The sequence below is a fragment of the Neopsephotus bourkii genome, unplaced genomic scaffold, assembly GCF_033783945.1.
Source record: "Neopsephotus bourkii isolate Nb327-2 ecotype Australia unplaced genomic scaffold, CSIRO-AGI_Nbou_v1 NB_1373, whole genome shotgun sequence".
Taxonomy (NCBI): domain Eukaryota; kingdom Metazoa; phylum Chordata; class Aves; order Psittaciformes; family Psittacidae; genus Neopsephotus; species Neopsephotus bourkii.
The window spans coordinates 1264625-1281845 of NW_026901852.1; the positions used below are offsets into that span (position 1 = coordinate 1264625).

Consider the following 17221-nt stretch of genomic DNA (forward strand, 5'->3'; position numbering starts at 1 on the left):
AAGTCTTGCAGATATTATAGGAAGACATAGATTTCATTTCGTTGGGATTTAACTATACTTTCCATTTATTTCCTTCCTCAGGTATTCAGCATTAAAGATGGGTTGCTCTTGTTCTAATGTCACCAAGGATTATTAATGGAAAAAAAGTCTCTGCTGAAAGCAGTGAGAGTTTTACCATTGACTTGACTACAGCTAGTATTTCACCTCTGAAGTGTGAAATAAATAACAGGAGCAGACTGGGGGGGAGTGGAGCGGGAGGAGGGGAAGAAATCTGTGTCTGGGGTCCACAGGAATAACCAAACCTATTTTAGAGGGGAATAAGTGGAATCCAACCGAAACATGAAATACTTCATGAGGGGTATGGTAGGTCTGGGCTCATGATTTTGAATAAAATCTGGAATGCTCAAAGGGAAATGTGAGATGGTGAGATTTCTTTTGGCAGATTTAGTGAATGTTTCAATGTACATACACCTAGATCAATGAACAGATTCAGTTTACAAGGCTGTAATAAATATGCAATTGTCTTTCAGTTTGCTATGGGTCAGCTTTACTGTGCTTAACATGTATCATCTGTAAAGTGCGGCTGCTACTTGCAGGTTTTCTTGATGGTTTCTGATGAATTGTTTTGAGTAAAAAGTTTACCATTCTCCATTTTTCTCTTTTAGAAATATTCTTTACAGACTAGATGAAAGGACAAGCCAGTTTTCAGTACTGCTAGAGGCACTGGAGCACTGCAAACTACATCAGTCAAATGAGACCATTCAAGCAGCTTTGTCAGAGGTGCTGAACAGCATCAATTCAGCTCAGGTTTACTTCAAAGCAGGACTTGATGTGTTTGAGACTACCTTAGGTGGAAAGAAATGAGAGAATTCTCTGCATTCTAAGACAATTGTTTACAGCTTGCTAAACAAAAGTTCAGCTTGGACCAGAATTTATCTGAGGATGAAACCTTTCTCAGCTTTTCTTTCAGTTGGCGCTTACAGGTACCACAATGTGTGTTTTTATAAATAAAAAACAGTCTTTTGCACTGTTCATGGTATATCTCAAATGTCTGTTTCTGAATGTATAAAACAATGAGGTGGAATAACACTTAAGATACGATTTTTGAGGGTCATCTGCTGTATTTTTATATGTAAAATCTATTTTTTATGAGTAACAGCTCAATCTTGCAAAGTACTGAGCACATCCTGCAATATGCTGAAGACGTGGTTCTGCGACACCCCAGATGTATACCCAGGTGAGATTTCTATGCCTTCTTGTGTTTCTTAACTTCCTTAACACATTCATCTTCTGCCTTACTCCTTTCAGAGTAAGTAGTTGAAGTCTGTGACATTTGCTTGGGTATCCAGTGCTGGGGTTAATCAGGAAATGTACAGAACACCCTTAACACTGTAATCCAACATCTTTACTCCTGTGGAACAATAAATAGCTCCATTCTGAGAGTACAGATAGACTTTCATTATCCCATTTCTATATGAAAAAGACTTGTTTTCCCTAGTAATTCTTCAAGAGAATTTTTTTTATAATTTCAAATTATTGAAAGGTTTGAATCAGTAATTACAAAAATACTTTGTATCGTTATGTTAAATAAAAGAACTGCCTAGTTTTACAAAGCTACCGGCCTTATAAGCTTATACATTACTGAAAAAGCCTACTTCAAGGTCTCCTTAAATTTCCAGAGAGCAGTAAATGAAAACATGACCTCAAACTTATGGGAACATTTCTGGTATTCCACCACTTGGCCACACCACCCACTATTCCATGGATCATTCTGTAAGTAGTGCCTGGCATATAGGATCTGGACTGTTGTCAAAAAAGCACAAGGCAATCATATATCCATTTCCTACTGTAGAACCAGGAATTCACCTCTGAAGGCTCAATCAGATGAATCATATTGCAGAGCTAAAACTCAAATTTGTTTTGCATTGGTGGAAGCCCTGTACAAAGTCTGTAATCACACCATTACCTTGTTGGCATGAAGTAATCTCTGAAGAAAAGGATCAGGAGGTCCAGTGTCCTCACCTGTAAGGCAATAATAGACACAATTGAAAATTGCAGGTCTAAATAATATAAACAGTTGAAAATGTTAAGCCCTATTGGGTTTAGAGTTTTACAATCTGAGATGATTCTGGGTTTAGTGCTCAAAAATTTATTTGATATAGATGCTTAGAATTGAAATATTATTTATTTGATGGAAGCATTAAATGTATTGTTATTCAGTTTGCCATGGAAACATTACAGAAACATTTCAAGTTGCAATACAAATAGAAAAAGTATCTCTATTAACGTAAAAAATAAAATGGCTTTCCAGAAAATTTCAAGGAGCACAAGTTAGTGTAAGACTTTAAAGTGCATGTTGACATAGCAAGAAATGAAAGTTTGTAGATCTGTGTTTCTGTTTCCAGGAATCCTTGACAAATGGGTCTCTATTAGCAATGACCCGTGACTAGATACATCTAGCTATGATGTTGATACATTTCTTGCAAGTTATTATCATAACATGGGCAAAAGTGTCCCGGGTCTGACCAGAGGCTGGACTGTCCGGTTGAATGGCTACAACTGAGGTGGGAATACATCAACATCAGTCAGCATGACTGCATGAACTTAGACATTATTATCTCCTATCTTTGCTTGGCGTCTGATAAGCAAGATTATATGATTATTCTTTTGCTAATGATGATACAAATTCTGTTTACTGCAGAGAGAATTTTACCTTTTTTTCTGCTACTATAATGTTTTTCATCCCCCTGATACCATTATTTTTTATTATTGGAATATTAAAATGGGTGGAATAACCACATTGGAGCTATATGTTTACTTTGAGATATTATTGGAGGATGTACTGTGCACACTATATTTGACTTGTATTTTCTAATATGGACCTCTCTTCTAAACAATTTATTTAGTAACATATTTTCTTTAGAGTGCTGACTTGCTATAAAGCCGAAATCTCCAGCATCTATGGTCTTAAATGATACAGTCAGGTGCCATTAAGAGGCCAAAAATAGAAATCAACATTTCCTTTAACTCTGCCAGGTGAATCTAATAACTGCTTTGTCTGTCTTGTATGTATATTCCACCAAAATCACCTCTGATGTAACCACAGTGTACTCATGCAAAATCTGTGATATCTGCTAAGAAGAGTATCCCTCATGTATTGATTTCTTAACCATGTAATTCCTCACTAAAGCCTTTTTTTTTTTTTTGTTTTCTTACTAGTGTCCTTCTATAACCACTTTTAAAATAGCAGACTTAAAAGTACTTCACCACAAAAAGCACTGCAGCTATAAATGCCTGTCTATTCTAAAGACAATCATATATTCTTTTTGGTGAGATGAATCAGATAAGCCGTTGAGAGACGTAAATCAATTGATTTCACTGCCATCTCACACTTCTAGATCTCTAGCCTTTTATTTGAAATGTTCAGATTTTAAGTATAAGGGAATATTCAGTGATCATATTTGTACCATTATAGTTTCAGAAAAGGCACTTCTAAGCAATGTCCTTCCATGGATTTTTAAATCCTACCTATTGGACTCAAAGAATGTGTAGTAAGTTAAGGTGTTAAGTACCAGTGTGTTTCTAACAGAACTGTTCTCCAGCCAGCTGTGGAACATCAGCTGAAGGAAGAGGTTAGTAACTCGTAGTAGCTTACCCAGATTGAATTCATTCCCCTCTTACATTGAAATAAATGGAGTGTCCTTAAAGGCAGAAGTATGTTTGCAATTACCTGAATGATACTAAAAGTTTGTTACCTTTTCAAAACATCAACTGCCAGAGTAACAAATACATCGATTGTGAAGTAATCTAGAGTCATGCTCATGGTGACCAGAAAATCCCTGCAGCTTGCAATATTTGTATGCTGAGACAGTTGATAATAAAGAGCTAATGAGATTTTATTAGTGCATATTTTAAAGAGTCAATAAAGAAGCTGAAGTACAATCAACTCAGATGAATAATAGGTACCTGGGAGCTGGGTTTTGAGTACTGACCTTAAAAAAGGCAGTGAATTGCTTTTATCATCCAAGAAAAACGGTATCTGTGCAAATACACAAACACACAAATATGCACTACTTTATATCTTCAAAACATTGTACAAACACTCATTTGCTTGCTATGATATGATTCTTCTAAGTAAACGTAGACATCAATATTAACTACATGAAAAAAACAGCAAACACTTTACACTGCTTCACTTAACTTTTAGGGAAGTATTTCAGTCTGGAGGTTTAAAGGAAGTCAGTGGAGCTGACCTCACTCCCTGCAGCAGTAGGCAGGGAACAGTTAGATCTCTTGGGTATCACAGAAGGGACCTCTGGAGGTCATCCAGTCCAACCTCTCTGCTCAAGCAGGGTCACCTAGACACAGCTGCCCAGGAGGGACTATGTTCAGATTACTTGATTATCTTCCAAGAATGGCAATTCCACAGCCTCTCTGGGCAACCTGTGCCAGTGCTTTGTCATCCCCACAGAGGAAAAGTGTTTCCTTCTTCAGTAGTGTCCTGGGTTTCTCCAAATATCTACCTATATTTCTTAGCTGTTAAATTATTGTAGTTGATTTAATTGCAAACATTCGAAAGATAACCATTGCTTAATTCAATAAAATGTCTTGGCCAAGGTCTCCAGGATTTCACAGCTAGTACTGCTGGAAATTTCACACAAGATTTGTCCTGGAAGTCATGGGTTTTATTTTTAATTTGTAGAGACTAGTGCCTTTATCTTTGGAGGTCTTTTTGTATGGTCCCTTGTTCCCAGCCACAGGATTTCTATATACATTGAAAGAGTGATCAAGAATAAAAGATGGATTAGAAATTGTAGGGAAGAAAAATGTCCATTATCATATGTGTAGCTATGTATTATTTTAACCAAACTTTGAGAGATCGATGCAGTTCTATGGTTTGTGTTATGCAGAAAGGCAAGATAATTTTATGGATCATTTTGATTTTAAAATCTACTAAATATTATAAACATAGTTATGTCTGGGCCTATATCTTCAAGGGAGCAGTTAAGAGCTTCCTCAAAAGCCTTGTATTAGAAGCTGTTATCTGGGTTACTCAGAAATGCGTACCTCTGACGCAGATTATGGTTGCTAACAGGAAACAGGAATAGTGTGAAACATGCTCTATCCCTTTAGTCCTCTATAACATTTCAGCAGTATTCTGCCAGTCACAGAAAGGTGAGTGATAGGAAACAAATCTCATCTTAAGATGCGTGGGACCTGAGTTTTGAAAACACTTAGTCTTATACAGCACTAAAATGTTCAAAACATAGATGTTTTCTGTTGGAGCTCTGAGTCTGGAAGACTTGGGATGGAGACTCCAGTAAGGGAAGTAAATGTCTCAAAAATACACAATTAATCACTGTCTTTCACAGATTATATTAATGGTAAAAAATATTTTAGGCAGGGATAGGATTTCATCACCCCAGATAGTTTTGGTAGCTTTAACCAACAGTGTCTTTTCTGACTTTGCCACCATCTTCTCCTAACCCCTGCATGCAACTTCTCCCACAATTTCATGTGATATGATGACTTTCCCTATTTCTCATCACCTTTCTCTTGGTCATTCCTACTAGTTTTCTGTCTTCATTCTGGTTTCTTATCAGTACTTAATCATCACACTAATTTACTAACTACCACCTCTTAAGTTCCCCTTTAATTCCCCCTCTTTCCTTCCTGTGATCTCAGCCATGTTTTTTGTTCCCCATCTGTTTTTCAGCTTACCTCTCTTAAGTTTAGATTCATATTCCTATTACAGCTGACCATAATAAAGAGCTGAAAGTGACACAAAAGTCCTGCTGAGATCCAAATGCATAAAAACCAAGGAGGCTTCAACTGTAAAGTGTCTTCTGCGTATGTGCAGACAGCAGTTTTACAATTATAATTTGAGAAAGTTGGAGCTGTTCAGTCTGGAGAAGAGAAGGCTGCATGGAGACGTCATAGCAGCCTTCCAGTATCTGAAGGGGGGCTATAGGAATGCTGGGGATGGACTCTTCATTAGGGACTGTAGTGACAGGACAAGGGGTAACGGGTTAGAACTGAAACAGGGGAAGTTTAGATTGGATATAAGGAAGAAATTCTTTCCTGTTAGGGTGATGAGGCACTGGAATGGGTTGCCCAAGGAACTTGTGAATGCTCCATCCCTGGTGGTGTTCAAGGCCAGGCTGGACAAAGCCCTGGGTGATATGGTTTAGTGGGAGGTGTCCCTACCCATGGCAGGGGGTTGGAACTTGATGATCTTAAGGTCCTTTCTAATCCTAACTATTCTATGATTCTATGATTGAATAGAAGCAGATTTTCTTGAGGCCTGCAAAGTATTTGTTCCTGTATTCTTTCTCACTAATATCTGGACCAGAAAATTCCCTCAAAAATATCAGTGTAAGTAGGTGATAAACAGTTTTGAAATAAAATTTTTGAAGTTGGATGTATAAGAAATGATAGACAAACTTAATTGGAGTTGGTACTACCTGCCTACTGAATAATATAAGCAGTATATAAGCATGTAATTTTTTATGACCTTGTGCACACCATCCAACACCTTTCATTACATGATGGCTACATGCAAACGTTACTTGTGTAAACATTATGTATTGCAGTGGTTTAAATGATTACGGATAAGGGCAAAAACCATGTGCACAATCCTGTACTTAAACATGCAGTCTTGAACCTAGTAAGTACCTAGAATAATGAATTGAAGAATATCTAAATTAGACTGTATGTTTATTAAAACAGTGGTGCTATCAAGCCTTTTTTTTTTTTTTCCCTAATTTTAATCCCATTGCTGCTGGTTATTTCTGTAATTGCTCATACACATCATAACTGGAGAATATGTACTCCTGCAGGTTTAGATTTACTGAAAGATTATGTTTCTCCTCAAGTGTACTGACTTGGTTTGCTTCTTTCAGAAGGGTTGACTTTACCATGACTGCTCATCAGGGTACTATTCCACATGAGTGAGGTCAGCAGAATTTGGCCACTGTTTATGGAATTTCCCAAAATATTTGTTATCAGAATATTGTTTATTTGTGTTTAGTCTGTTTAATCTCTCAACATAGATTATTATAAACAAGAGTATAGTTTTCAGAAAAAGTGGACAGGAGTCTCTTGATCAGTGTTAAGTAAACCCACAGGGTATAAATGTGTAGTACAAGTGATGTATTATAACCTAGTATTAGTTTAATAGTTATTATAAATGTTGCACAGATTACTGCACACATTCTCTTATGAACTTCAAAGATTGGGAGTAATGCAAGGGCTTAATTTAAGAAATTAATTAGAATATAGGTATGGAACAAGTTCTTTTGCTGCAAAAATGTAGTATAGGCTCACTCATCTGCCTACTCCATTTGGTTAAAAAAGGTTAAGGTTTCGCTTGAGCTACTTTTCTCTGATTTATTTTCCAGCAGCCTTTGAAAGTCGTGCTCTTGGAAAAAAAAAAAAAAAGTGCACTGTCTTTAGTGTTTATGGAAAGCTTATCATCTGTTATGACAATGTAACATCTTGTCTGATCATTCCTGGACTATTTGGTAGAATTGAAAGTAGTATTACAAAGCATGGTCTTTGGAAGAAGGTCCTTTACTGATCCAGTTAATGTATACGCCATTACATGCTCGAGTGGCTGCCTTTGCTATGCAGTGGTGTAGTATGCAATTATGCTGCTTGGAGGCACACATTTAAGAGAATGATTTATTTTTTTTTTTAATAATACTGCAGAGACCTGCTCATTTTCCACCATTTGAAACTGTTCTCTCCTGAGCATAGTGGTAATAAAGCAATGTAGTACCAAGTGCTCTTAGCACCTGGCACAAGCTCATACTACAGACAGCAAGTTAGGGGCGGTGTCTGAGCTGTCAGTGTGTTTCCAAAGTTTTTAATTAGCATCTCTTGTAGTCCTGCTCAGCTTTTATGTAGCACAGTCGTAATTCTGGTCTGAATGACACCAAGGTGAGATAGATAGTTCTGACTGATGTGTTAGCTTGCTGCAGAAACTGCTGTTGCCTCCTATCCTTAAAAAGTTAAATATAATACTTTGTAAATGCTTCCCAAACTTTTGGTGTTCTTAGACTGTATACTGAGGATTCTGAAAACATTCCAAACACTGGATTTTTTCATGTGGTCTGATTTGCAGTTCTCAACAGCTGAAACATCTTCTAGTCTGTGAGTCCACTAGAGGAGAAATATAGAGGTGCTTAATATTCACTTAAGGTGAATACAAATTCTCTTTGGTTTTCACTTGCAGTTTATGCAAGTTAATATGTAACATGCTCTTATCACATATATTATAATTTGGTATTCTGAGACAAATGGAAATTGAATGTGAACCAGCAATCACATTAGTCTCCATATGAACTACTATTTTTATGTCATGTGACACCTTACAGTTTACCTAATCAGATGTAATATGCAAGTATTTCTGCCTTTTTTATGCAGAAGAAGTGCTGTCAAGTTGTGTTATCTTTGTCAGGCTTTGACACAGAACGTGAGATGCCTGAATGATGACTCGTTCATTCCATGTACTTCTAAATTTTTATGTAGTAAAATCAAGTTACAGGAATTGATGGCTAGTCGATTCAGAATATTAAGTAACTCAGCTTTTTGACCATGCATTAATACAAACTTGGTGCAGTGATTCCTGGAAACCAATAAATATCATATTATGTGGAAATGTGCAATGAAAGGTTGATTTTTATAACACATTATAGACTGTTGAGTCTGAATAAAATAGCATATTTGCAAAATTAGTTTACTTTGTATCAATTTGTACTTTTATAACATAGTGTAATAAAAAGGTAATATTGGCCATTAATGTAATTCTACGTACTTTGATTAAGAAGCACATTTTACTTGTTTGTGCTATGAATATGATTTTTACAGTCCATGAGAGTATTTGTACAGAAGGCACTGTGGACTGAAATTCAGCAATAGACATTTTCTGAAAGTGGTTGTGAATTGGACAATGTTTTTTCCATAGTTACATTATTGCTAGAAATTAAACTGGAATATGAAGATTTGTATAATGTATGTTGCACTGAATGATTTGGAATTATATTCATTTGCTTTTTTGTTGGTTTTACTTTCTTTTTTTAATTGGTTCTGCCAGTGAGCTGTAACATATGCCTCTCAAGCTGCTGATTCAGTAACCAGGATCCAGAGCATTAAAACATAATGGGAAGAATTAAAAAAGCAAGGAAAAAAGAAAAAAAAAAAAAAACAACAAACCCACACTAGACAGAACCTCGAAACCTGGGGTGTGATAATTTATTGACAGGTCAATTTTGAAGTATCCACTTTTTTAGGTGCTAATATATAGAAAGCCCAGATATTCAGATAATTGGTCTTCTAGACAGGAAGAAATGGTCCCTCTATGTTTTTGAGAATCAAGAACTTGAAAAGTAGATAGAAACAAACTCAAGAGTATTCAGGATGAGACTCTAAAGAAAAAAAAAAAAAAGGTTACTGAACTACCTGAGGAGAAACAGTTCCAAAAATCTTGATGATATGTAATATTCTTATTATATGAAAATCATATGATCAGGCTTTTTCCTGTCTTTCAGAGTTCATGAAATTATACAGTATTTGTTACTTCATGAAAACGTGAATTACATCTTCTGCTTATAGTATATGAGAACTTGGAACCTTTTCTGTACTTACAAAGCACTTGAGAGGTGTAATAAAAGAGTTACATTGTAAATGAATGTGTATTTCCATTTTGTGTAGGGGTGTTTTTTTCTTGGAGACTGATTTTCTGTTCACCATATTAAAAGGAAAAATAAAAGGGATACGTTATTAGTATTTTTAATCATGGCTAGATTATTAATCTAGTCTGATACATTAATTCCATAGAAAGTGCAGCTCTCACTAGAATATCTCATGTAATGTTAAAAACTAATTTGTGAAAGGAACGTATTTCTTCAGAATATGTGTCCTTTAAGCCGTGTAAACTTGTGCCATAAAAATAAAAGCCAACTGTATATTAACAACTTTATTTATTTGCAATTCCTGCTGATAGATCTCTTTAAGTCAATATATCTGAAAAATGTCACTGAAATTAAATGTTCAAAAGGTATCAAAATCTTCTGTGAGATTGGACCATTGCCTTCTTTCACTAAGCATCTAGCTGAGAAAATTGGTGGGGGGAAATGTATATTTAACATATAAGCATTCCAAGTAGTCAGACAAGGTATAGACCAGATTTGTCCAAGAGGAAGGGAATATAACCAGTCCTCTCCACTGGTTTTCTTAACCTTGAGATTTCTGTGGCATTTCTTGCACCTATATTTTTCAAGTAATAGCATAGAGATACATGTGAGAGTGGAGTCTAAGGATCATGTAATTATGAAGGCATTTGCTTTTTATATGAAGTGCAGGTATGGTAACCATGCAACTGCCATAGTCAAGTGTTTATATACTAGGCTGACGAGCAGTGAAGGAGTAGAAACAGGTGCTGGCCAGTGGTAGCTGCCTGAGGGGGCCAACAGTGAAATTTCCAAGAGTGCCAGGAGAGCACATTGGGGAAGGCAGGTGCTGGTGAGATGATTCCTTTGCACTGAGTACCAGAAAGCATACAGTGAAGGGCTTGCTCTTCCCCAAAGAATTCTTGATGCCTGTTTAACCAGCTCTGAATCTGTTCTGAATGTACTGCAGACCAATAGGAGCAGTTCAGTCCCAAACTGATCTGGAAGTATTCAAAACCAAGTTGGATAGAGCTTTGAGCAAACTGGTCTAAGTGGAAGATGTGTCTGACTGTGACAGGAGGGTTGGAACAAAATGATCTTTAAGATCTTTTCCAACCCAAACTATTGTATGCTTCATCCTGTGATTCTATAATTTTGGAAAGGGCAACATGTCAAAAAGCTAAGACCTTTAAGACTAGGAACAGTAGCAAATTCTGTCATTGAAAGAGAAATTTGTGGCTTTGTGAGTTAGTTTCTATATTCCACCAGAAGAGAATATGAAAGTGATGAAGAGAGTAGTGCAGTGAGATGAATTGATTTTGAGATAATTAGTAACAGCAGCTGGATCACCATTTTCTCTCTAACAGGCAATCTCTAGAATGCATGATCTTAAGACTGGATAAATTAAGCTGGGACTAAATATCTGAGCGTAAAAAGTCTTAGAGGCTTTGTTGAGACAAATGCACAAAGGCACCAAAGTATTCTTTTAGTACAGTGACCTTGAAGAGTCCATTGACCTTATTTCTAATAAATTTCAATCTCTTTCTGCTTATACTCCTCCTTCAACTGCAGAAGCTCTGAGCTGTAACTCAAGTATTGTAAACCAAGATTGCTCCTTTGAGGCTGTCTGTGTGCATCAAGTGAAGATCTGATCTGCTGTTTCTAGCCCAGCCTCAAACGGAAGCATTTTGTGACATTGCTTGGCTGTCTCATTTCAAGACAAAGGTTAAGGTTTCTAGCCAATGACTCCAATTCATCTTTGGTATATGTGAACTGAGGTCAGTGCTGTGCCAGAGATTAATTATCCTGTTGGGTTAAGGGTTAAGGGTTTTCCTGTGCAAAAGAGAACACATAATGAGAGTAATACCATTCCAATTTTTGTTTCCTTTTAACATGTGTTATTGGTTTAATAGCAAGTATTGTACTCAAAATTGGACCTCTCCCTTAAACAAAGCTCAACCTGTCATCCCTTAAGTATAAGCTTTTATATCATTTAATGCAGTTTCATACAGTATCCTTTATCCCTGAGCTATGATTAGAGAGGAAGGTTATAAGCACAGTGCCCTATCAGAACTGTGTCACTACCTTCTACAGGAAGAAGGGAAAATAAAGGGCAGAGACATAAAAGCTGAAAATACAGAAATATAAAATGTAAAACAGTAGAAGTGTTCACATGTTGTTGGTTATGCTATTTAGAAAGTTAACTAGTATCTGAAGCTAAACAAAATGGGAAGATATTGTGTCAATATTGAAGAGGCAAAATGGCTGAGAAATGCCATTGTTCTGATAATACAAATCTCTGGAGGTTGTTGTAGAACACACAGGGAAAACCTTAAGGATAAAAATTTGTCTAAGTCCAAGTTATATGGATATGTGTATGTTGTAATGTGAGAGAAGGTGTACTGCCATATGACTAGTCAGATGTTGAAATGTCTAAAACCCATCTGAAATGGAATAAGGCATCCAGAGAAACAAGGGAGAAAAGATATTGCTATCTGCATCTATCACAAACAGGTTGACATTTCTAACTTTATTTCTGTTTTTTCCTCTGAATAATAAAAGAGTTCGGTGTAAGAATTCATAAAGATGGATCTGTCTCTAGCCTGGGTGACAGGCAGGTGTTTGTCAGCATGGGACTATAAAAGAAAGATGGTCAAATTAGCTGAGTAAGTTTCCACATATGTCATGTGTCACTGCATTTCCTAAAGTGAAAGATCATTGAATTATCTAAAATGAAGATGCAGAACTATGATGGGAGACCCTGATTTGCAGTTGTTACTTATACAGTGAGCATGAAAAATTAGATCCTATCCCCACACATGAAGTTCACATTTTCAGATTCTAGGAGGATGACCCTATAATGAACATAGACTGAGTTCACGTTCAGGACTGTGCCATTCATAAAGCACTTGTCACACTCCCCTAGCACAACATAATCAGGACCCTATGAGTGAGTAATAGCCTTGTGTTCATAGCAAGGCAGTTTATTATCCTATATGTAAAATGAGAACTTCCTTATCATTCACTATTATAAAATAGCAGGGAAAGTAGCAGTTGAAATAAAAACACAGCTTTTTAAATAATTCTTTTTATAGTATGAAAATCCAATACATAAATTTGCAGCATGTGACATTTTTATTAATCTATGTAGAATTTAACTTGATGTTCCATGGCATACTTCACTGATACCTCATCATTACATTCAGAGGGAAAAATTTGTGGTGACTTGTAGCTTCGTGGATTTTTTTCCAACCAGCTATGCAACACCTGACTGCTGTTTTAGATTGGTAGAATTCTGCCTCAGTTACTTTGCTGGCCATCCAAGGAATTCAGTTAAGGCTCTGCAATATGATGCAGCTTTGTAAATGAACTGCAGATACTTAGTTCTGGTCACAGTACAGTGCAAATTATTTGATAGATGATTGGTCTCTTCATGGTGTTTGCTGTTATTTCCATGAGGCCTTCACCATCCATTTGCCATAAGCAACTATTCATTTAGCGCCTGCTGGTAATACTGCTTTTTCAGGATAAGAGGATTTCTTTCTTCTCAGAATAGTTTTATTTACCCAACTTTTCTGTCATCTATTAATATTTCTGAGAAAGTGGCTTTTTCAGGCTACATTAATTTTATTCAGATTACATGTGTTCGTGCTCATCATTTTATAAATCTAGAATAAATTAAAATGAATGATCTACCATGTTAGGTAACTCATTAAGTAGACATAAACCAGATTACGTAGTAAGGTGCAATATGGTTGGTGGTTTGAATATCCGTCACACTCTGAGAAGGTTGGCAGCATCAACTGTAACTGGGAGAATTAAGTTGTTAAGAGAGAGGAACCACAAGCCATCAGATTTAGAGAAGGATGGGAACAGCAGGAAGTTGAAAGGGCTGATACTGATAGAACTGGGTTTTTTTTTTCTTTTTTATTTTTTCTTTCTTTTTGAGAATAATTAAATCAGTTATTTTAATAAATTTTCTGCACCAGTTCTCTTTCTGGAAATCACTCAGAGTTATGGCAAGGCCACAGCCAATTCACTTCAGGGATCCCTAATGTAGCCCACATGAGGAACTGCTTTCCAAGTTTGTTGTTAATTTACTCAACTCTCCTAAGAGAGGGCATTGGTTACTGTGGCAATGTGATTCTGATAAACGTTTGCCACAGAAGGTGTTTGCATTCCAGTACTGTTAGAACTTAATAATGACTGATGCATATGATGAAAGCTAAGACAGAAAGTTATACAGATCTAGCAAATAATTTTATAATAAAAAAAATCACTCTTGTAAATCTTACATAAAAATAAATTGCTGTGTTGTATGAGCATCTCAGGGGCTCTAAGCTGGTCAGTGTCTGAACACTCTTATGACCTAAAGAGGTTTCCTATTTTCCTCTTTTATAGATAGTAGAAGGGAGTTAGCAGAAAAAGGCGGGCATACCTGCATACCAGCAGAGAAACTAACTGCTGAACTGTCCTTCTTAACCTTTGTCAAAGCGAGAGATTTTGCCAAGATAAATTTCTCTGGTCAGAGAACAGATACTTTTTTCTTTTTTTCTTTTTTCCCATGAGGACGTACAGAGAGTTAAGAATTCTCTCCCTGACCAATTGTATGACACTTTGGATAAATCTTTATATGCAATAATACTCAAGGACCTAAGCAATACATCATATCTGATCTGATCAGGAATAAATCATTTATTCATGATATATCATTCATAACTTGATTCATTGACTCATCTTTAGACAAGACAAGGTCAGTAGGAAAAAATGATTAAGCTTTTTGCCTGCAGGAGGAATAAGCTTAAACAACAGATTCATCTTTGCATCTGACCTCATGAAACTTGACAGAGAAGATTTTAAAAATACATGTAGACTTCAAAAGCCAACTTTTACTCCCAGTTACACTAGTTTAAATCCACATTCACTGCACTGACTATAGAGTAAATGGGAAAAGCCTCTACAAGTTACTGGAATCACTCTGGAGTTTGTGCCATCAGGGAAGAATTTGACTCTGAAAGAGGGGACTTGCACATTTAAAGTTGAAAACAATGTGCCTGAATATTTTATTAAATCAAAAATGGCAAGTCATACTCTGTACCCACTCATACCCTTATAAATCTGGAAAGATGACATCAAATTTCAGACTAGTCTGAGCCTTCTGGGAGGATGAACTAAACAGCCTCCTTGATTTAAAGTTAACGTGTTTGCCTGCATTATTACCAGAATTTTATTTAAATGAACCTGCTCCCTCATGGAGTGTCCTTCAGAGCAGCATCTTTAGAACAGGTCACTGTTTTGTTAAAAAATACCAGGTTCAATAGGATGTCATTTCCCGTGGTCCTAGCACCCTGACATTTGCCAAACCTTTGTTGCTTATAGAAGAGGACAAAATCTTCCTCATGTTTTGTTTCAGCACTGGAAACATTTGTTGTGGAATAATTGTTTTAAAAGGAAATAATAGCACAGTTAAGGTAAGGCAGATCCTTCAAACTAATTTAAACGTGTTCATGTGCTTAAGTATCCAGAGGACATATTCAAATAAGCATCTCCACATTTATACTTAAATTAAGCAAACTAAAGCAATGTGTCTAAACTTTATTCCATTTGGTAGATATCTCAACTTATTTGGATTTCTCAGAGTAACTGAAAACCTTTATCAATAACAGAAACTGGTAAAAAAAGAGGATACCAATACATTGAACCCTTTGGAACTTTTCTGTTTGTGTTTAAGGAACAGAGGTGGAAATGCATAATTGTGAAAGTAGCTGTAAATAGATATAAGCAAAAGACAATAATACATTAGAAACAAAACGGAGTTTAAGATAGCTGATGGGGGTTTGTTTGCAGAGGGACTGGGGGTATTACTTTTTGGCTTTTTATATTTCAGACTGTTGTATTATGGAGTAACCCACCAAATGTTACAATTTTGAGTGTGAGCTGGAGAGTCTTTGAGCAAAAAAAAGAATGCTGTGCAAAATAACCTAGTGCTGATTTCACATCTCCAGTGTTCAGTAGCCTTTAAAATGACTCAATTCTTTTCTCTGTGATTGTGCTTTAGACAGTGGTATGAAACAAATGTATTAGCTCAAGGCATGTAAGATATTTTCTTATGTCACAGTTCTCACAAGGAACAATAGCTGTATTTAATATGAATAAACATTTTAATCAATGTAATTAGTTTAAAGCTAAATTCAAGCTAGGCAGCTATTGAAGAATAGAGCATGACAACTAAAGCAAAAATTCAAAATTGTCACTTACTAAACCCATTTATTTTGTGACCTTGCAGCAACAGGTCTAAGAGGAAGAGGGGTATATATGAAATTTAACACACCATGATGTAGCTAATGTTAGCCTCTTCATGGTTACAAAAGACTCATGTGATCCACAGTGTAATAATTCACTCTAGAAAACGCTTCCATCCAAGGCAGCAATGACCAAAAGTGATTTGGATGAACTGTGCAAAATTCCAGTGTACCAATTTGATTTGCTGTTCAAAGGGAGAGGAAAACATAGATAGGAACCCTATCCAGTTCCTTAGGGCTGAGCAAAGAGGAGTTTAGGCCAGTTTATCCTAGGGATATGGGAAATGAACCAGAACTGAAGAGAACGTGGAGTTTTCTTCCATGTTAAAACTACTGCAGTTTTGTTCCAATTAAATTCTTTTGCCCTGCCAGTCGTGGTTACCTGTACATATAATGGCCCTAAGGGAAGAGGAAGGCAGTGGCTCGCAGTGCTAACATGATCACTTCACAATTCCTTAAGATCGTGGGTTGGGAGGGCAACTGATTTTGTCACAGCAGAAATTACCCAGAAGGATTCACCCTTGAAGAGAAAGGACTTCATCTGAAGACTTTAAATTTGAATACTGTACCTCATCCTGAATAGTTGTCACTGTATTGATCTTAAACTTATCCTGAAGTTTATCCTGTTTTATGCAAGAGAGACAAATAATTTGTTCAAAGCTAGCCTGTTTGTTTATCTGCATTACTTTGTAACTCCTTATGCATAGATTTCTATTCTCGTGTCAGTTCAATTCCTGCAGAATATTCCTAATTGGTTTCAAGGACATTGTGGCTTGACATTATTCTAATGACACTTTCCATTATTGCTTTTCTATTTCTCACCCATTCAAATGAAGTGTTACATTGATATTGTTTAATAGCTTGAATGAAATTCCTGATAAGAATTCGCTGGTTTGGGCTGCATAAAAAAATTCTGTAATATTGTCCAGTTAAGCTTCACTATTATCTCATGATTAATTTCTCCAGCATAAAGCCTTTCCTTGTGATATTCTTCTTGTCAGTGCCTGGGAATTTCATGGTGAACCAGTGCTATATTACCTTAGCAAATGTGTTTCTGTGTTTCAGTTCATTCCCATGTTATCTATTATAGAATATCCCTGTTGCTTATTTTTTCTTCCTGGTATAAACATTGTATTAAGTCAAACTCTTGCTTAGTTAATTTGTGGTATTTTTCAGGACCAGAATTTTAAACCAAAGCCTTGTTTCCTGGGAGTTGAAGACATTATACTTCCTGGAGAGTTACCCATA

At 36.2% G+C, this 17221-nt stretch overlaps 1 protein-coding gene across 5 annotated transcripts in view; it reads left to right on the forward strand.

The window, feature by feature from the left end:
* NAALADL2 (N-acetylated alpha-linked acidic dipeptidase like 2) overlaps window positions 1-4325 on the forward strand; it is a 358350-nt gene extending 354025 nt beyond the window's left edge. For 4 of the 5 annotated variants that reach the window (XM_061367075.1, XM_061367074.1, XM_061367076.1 and 1 more), the window contains one exon: window positions 666-4325. In XM_061367075.1, the coding sequence (XP_061223059.1) occupies window positions 666-864 (199 nt within the window). In that variant the 3' untranslated portion in view covers window positions 865-4325. The remainder of the gene's footprint in view (window positions 1-665) is intronic. The other variant, XM_061367078.1, reaches the window with a different exon arrangement.
* The last annotated feature ends 12896 nt before the right edge of the window (window positions 4326-17221 follow it).